The sequence below is a fragment of the Sus scrofa genome, chromosome 2 (assembly GCF_054392235.1).
Source record: "Sus scrofa isolate SSC_HxYL_T2T_F1_AM1 chromosome 2, Sscrofa_HxYL_maternal_Yorkshire_Landrace_v2.0, whole genome shotgun sequence".
Lineage (NCBI taxonomy): Eukaryota > Metazoa > Chordata > Mammalia > Artiodactyla > Suidae > Sus > Sus scrofa.
Genome location: NC_139384.1, coordinates 71,725,270 through 71,728,833, shown reverse-complemented (window position 1 = coordinate 71,728,833; position 3,564 = coordinate 71,725,270). Strand labels below are relative to the sequence as shown.

Genomic DNA, 3,564 nt, shown 5'->3' with positions numbered 1-3,564 from the left:
AAATACGATCAATTTATTTTTAACAAGGACATGAACCTATGAATGCTTTTACTCCTTGGTCTTATTGGTTCAAAATTTCAGAACAATATTGGGTAGTGGCCATAGTGGGAATATTTGTCTTCTGTATGATCTTTATAGAGATTCCTCAAATGTTTCCAGTCAGGTATAAGCTGATGATCAAGAAAAGTATTTTATCGTGGTTAATGCATATCTTATTTATAGTTTCTTCAGAACTATTTTCATGCAGTATCTTTAGCACTTGCTAAGATGATTCTATTAGAGTTGGACAATTTTTTCTACTCATTTGTTCTACTATAATAAATAAATTACCAATATGAAGTCCTGGTTGCTTTCTAGGATTAACTGTTACCTAGTCATATTATTTGGTTTGGTAAATTGCCGAATATATTTTATTGCTATTTTCTTTGAGCTTCTTTCTAACAAGCTAATTAAAGAGATTAATCTGTGGTTTTTCTTATACTCTCCTATTGTAGAAGGCTCTTGGCTTTTGGTATAATGATTTAGATGGCTTTAGAAAATTCATTGGAAATATATTTTCAGGTGGCTCCAAATAATTTTTATGTATTTCAAATAGGTTTTGTGAGATTCCAAAGTTAGTAAATTGGCCCTGTCTCTTTTCTGGGAGGTAAGGTTGGTTGATGACTCAGTTACTTCCTTTGTGATTTTTCATTATACATTTTAGTCAAGTGAGTAGAAAATATCATGAGATTATCATAGCTTTGGAAATTATATACGGGTCTTTTAAATTACTATTTTAATGCAATTTAAATTATTGTCACTATTTTTATTATAAGGGCATTTTAAAATATCGTAATTACTTCAAAGACATGAGAAAACTAAGGCTGGATAACAAAGTGTCAAGGCAGTTGAACAAATGAAGTCTGCTTTGGATGCAAAATCAATTTTCATATGTAGGTTTTCCAGCTAGTAGCAACAGCGGAGACAATGGTGGCATTTGGAAACCACGAACTGATAGACAAGAGAAAAGAGACCACTAAGCAAATGCATTGTCTCATCAATATATTGGGTTCAAGCTAAAAGTGAACACATTTATAAGATGCCTGTTGATCACTGATCTAACCATGCTTCTGCCTCTGTCTTGGCAGACAGTCCTTTACATAGAGCCAAGAAACCACTCAGGGCTTCCAGTATTTCTCCTCCTGGGACTTTCCAAGAAGCCAGAGATTCAATCTGTTCTCTTTGGGTTGTTCCTATCTTTGTACTTTGTCACTATCTTTGGGAACCTGCTCATCATCCTGGCCATCATCTCTGACTCCCACCTCCACACACCCATGTACTCCTTCCTCGCCAACCTGTCCTTTTCTGACATCTGTTTTACCTCCACCACCATCCCAAAGATGCTTCTGAACATACAGACGCAAAGCAAAGTCATAACCTATACAGGCTGCATCACACAGATGTTTTTTTTCACAGTTTTTGGACTTTTGGACAATTTGCTCCTGACCGTAATGGCCTATGACCGCTTCGTGGCCATCTGTCACCCCCTGCACTACACAGTCATTATGAATCCCTGGCTCTGTGCCCAGTTACTCCTCCTAACCTGGCTCATCAGTGCTCTGGGGGCCCTCCCTGAGAGTTTAACCACATTGCAACTTTCTTTCTGTGCTGTCGTTGAAATCCCACACTATTTCTGTGAACTCCCTGAGGTCCTCAAGCTTGCCTGCTCAGACACTTTCATCAATAATGTCGTATTGTATGTTGTGACAGGCGTTATGGGCTTTTTTCCTCTTGCTGGGATCCTTTTCTCTTATTCTCGAATTGTTGCTTCTGTACTGAGGATCTCAACAGCAGGAGGGAAGTATAAAGCATTTTCCACTTGTGGGTCTCACCTCTCAGTTGTCTCCTTATTCTACGGAACCTGCCTTGGGGTCTATCTCAGTTCCACATGGACGCATGCCTCTCGTACAGGGGCGTTTGCCTCAGTCCTGTATACTGTGGTCACCCCCATGATGAATCCATTCATCTACAGTCTGAGGAACAGAGACATGAAGAGAGCTCTGAGAAAGCTTCTCTACAGTGTGTTGTCCCTCCAAGGAGAGCATTAGTGACCTTGAGCCTGGAAAAGTGTGATCAAGGGCAATGGAACAGAGCACTTAAGAGAGTGGACTCTAAAATTCCTCTGAGTTCAAACACTGATGCCATCTTTAGTAGATGATGAATATGAGAGAGATGCTCAACCCCATGTGCTCCAGTCTCTCCATCGGTGGAGATGAACCTATAAGGCATGCCTCATAAGAATGTCAAGAGAAGTAAATGGAATAAGATGGTAAAGCTTCAACATAGGAAATGCAAGTAGCAAGCCGTAAGTAAATGTCAGCTATCATTACATACGAGGAGTAATTTTTTGTAATGTGCTGGGTTTTGTTGTTATTGTTGTCCCCATATTATTAAGCCAGTTTCTCTCTGTGTGTGCTGCCCTTCATTAGGACTAAGTCACAAGCTCAGTACCCCCTGGAAGAAAGAGAATGGCAAGGCAGAATTTCTCAACCCTGGCACCACTGATATCTGGGTCTGGATCATTCCTTACTGTAGGGGCTGTCCTGTGCATTGTAGGACGTTTAGCAGTATATCTGGCCTCTAAAGACTGGATGCCAGTAGCATTGCTAGCCAAGATACAATGATTAAAAATGTCTCCATATAGGACCAAATACTTCATAAGGAGCCGGGTCACCCCCACTTGAGAACCACAGAAGAGTGTCTTCCAAAGCGCGAGATAACATATGAAAAATCTCCCAGTGCAAAATCCCCATGGGAGCAAGCCTAATGCTGAAAAGAAATAAATGGAAGATATGAGAAAAAGACTGTGTGTATATATGTATGACTGGGTCACTAGGCTGTGCAGCAGAAATTGACACAGCACTGTAAATCAGCTATACTTTAGTATTTAAAAAAAAGAAATAAATAGGATTTATCTCTCATGTGGTCTCATTCATTCTCATGTGGAACCTCAAGGATTTTGATCACACAGTTTGGCCCTCCGTAAAGTGGGATTGCTGAAGAAGAGGTGGAATGTGCAGTGTTAGGAATCTGAGAAGGTCACTGGTTTGATCTCAGCCTCTTTGGCTCATATGGGCCTCCATGGGTTCCAAAGAAGGGTCACTAGCTCTTCAATGACCCATGGAGGGACACAGAAGGCTGAGCTGAGTGTCTGCAGGTTGGAAAGTGACCTCCAGGATGAGAGGTCAACCACCAAGTATCTACATAGACAGCCTATGTCAAGGGACGAATGGAGCACTCACAGTGATTATAAAGGTTCTGAGGAGTTGGAAGAGGCTACCATGGGGCCGAATCAGCAGGAGAGGACCATAGAGTTGGTCCAAAACAAGAGAACATAGCAAAGGTGCATTAGACCAGACTATGGCGGAGGCTGTCATGAGAGGCCCAGTGAGAGCTATGACTGCCAATAGCAATCAGTTTGGGGAGCAGATCAATGACTTCCACATTCCAACTGGTATTACCATGATTATTACTGTGTGGTAGCAAGCTGACATCTAGAGGATCAGACATATTTTATTGTGGTAA

At 41.1% G+C, this 3,564-nt stretch overlaps 1 protein-coding gene across 1 annotated transcript; it reads left to right on the top strand.

The window, feature by feature from the left end:
- Positions 1 to 1,103: 1,103 nt before the first annotated feature.
- LOC100523890 (olfactory receptor 7A17-like) lies at positions 1,104 to 2,087 on the top strand. Its single transcript, XM_003123454.2, has one exon. It carries the CDS (start codon positions 1,104 to 1,106, stop codon positions 2,085 to 2,087), a length of 984 nt encoding a protein of 327 aa, XP_003123502.2.
- The last annotated feature ends 1,477 nt before the right edge of the window (positions 2,088 to 3,564 follow it).

Excerpts from the sequence above, each read along its gene's own strand:
- LOC100523890 (XM_003123454.2), top strand. The coding sequence starts at position 1,104 with ATGCTTCTGCCTCTGTCTTGGCAGACAGTCCTTTACATAGAGCCAAGA.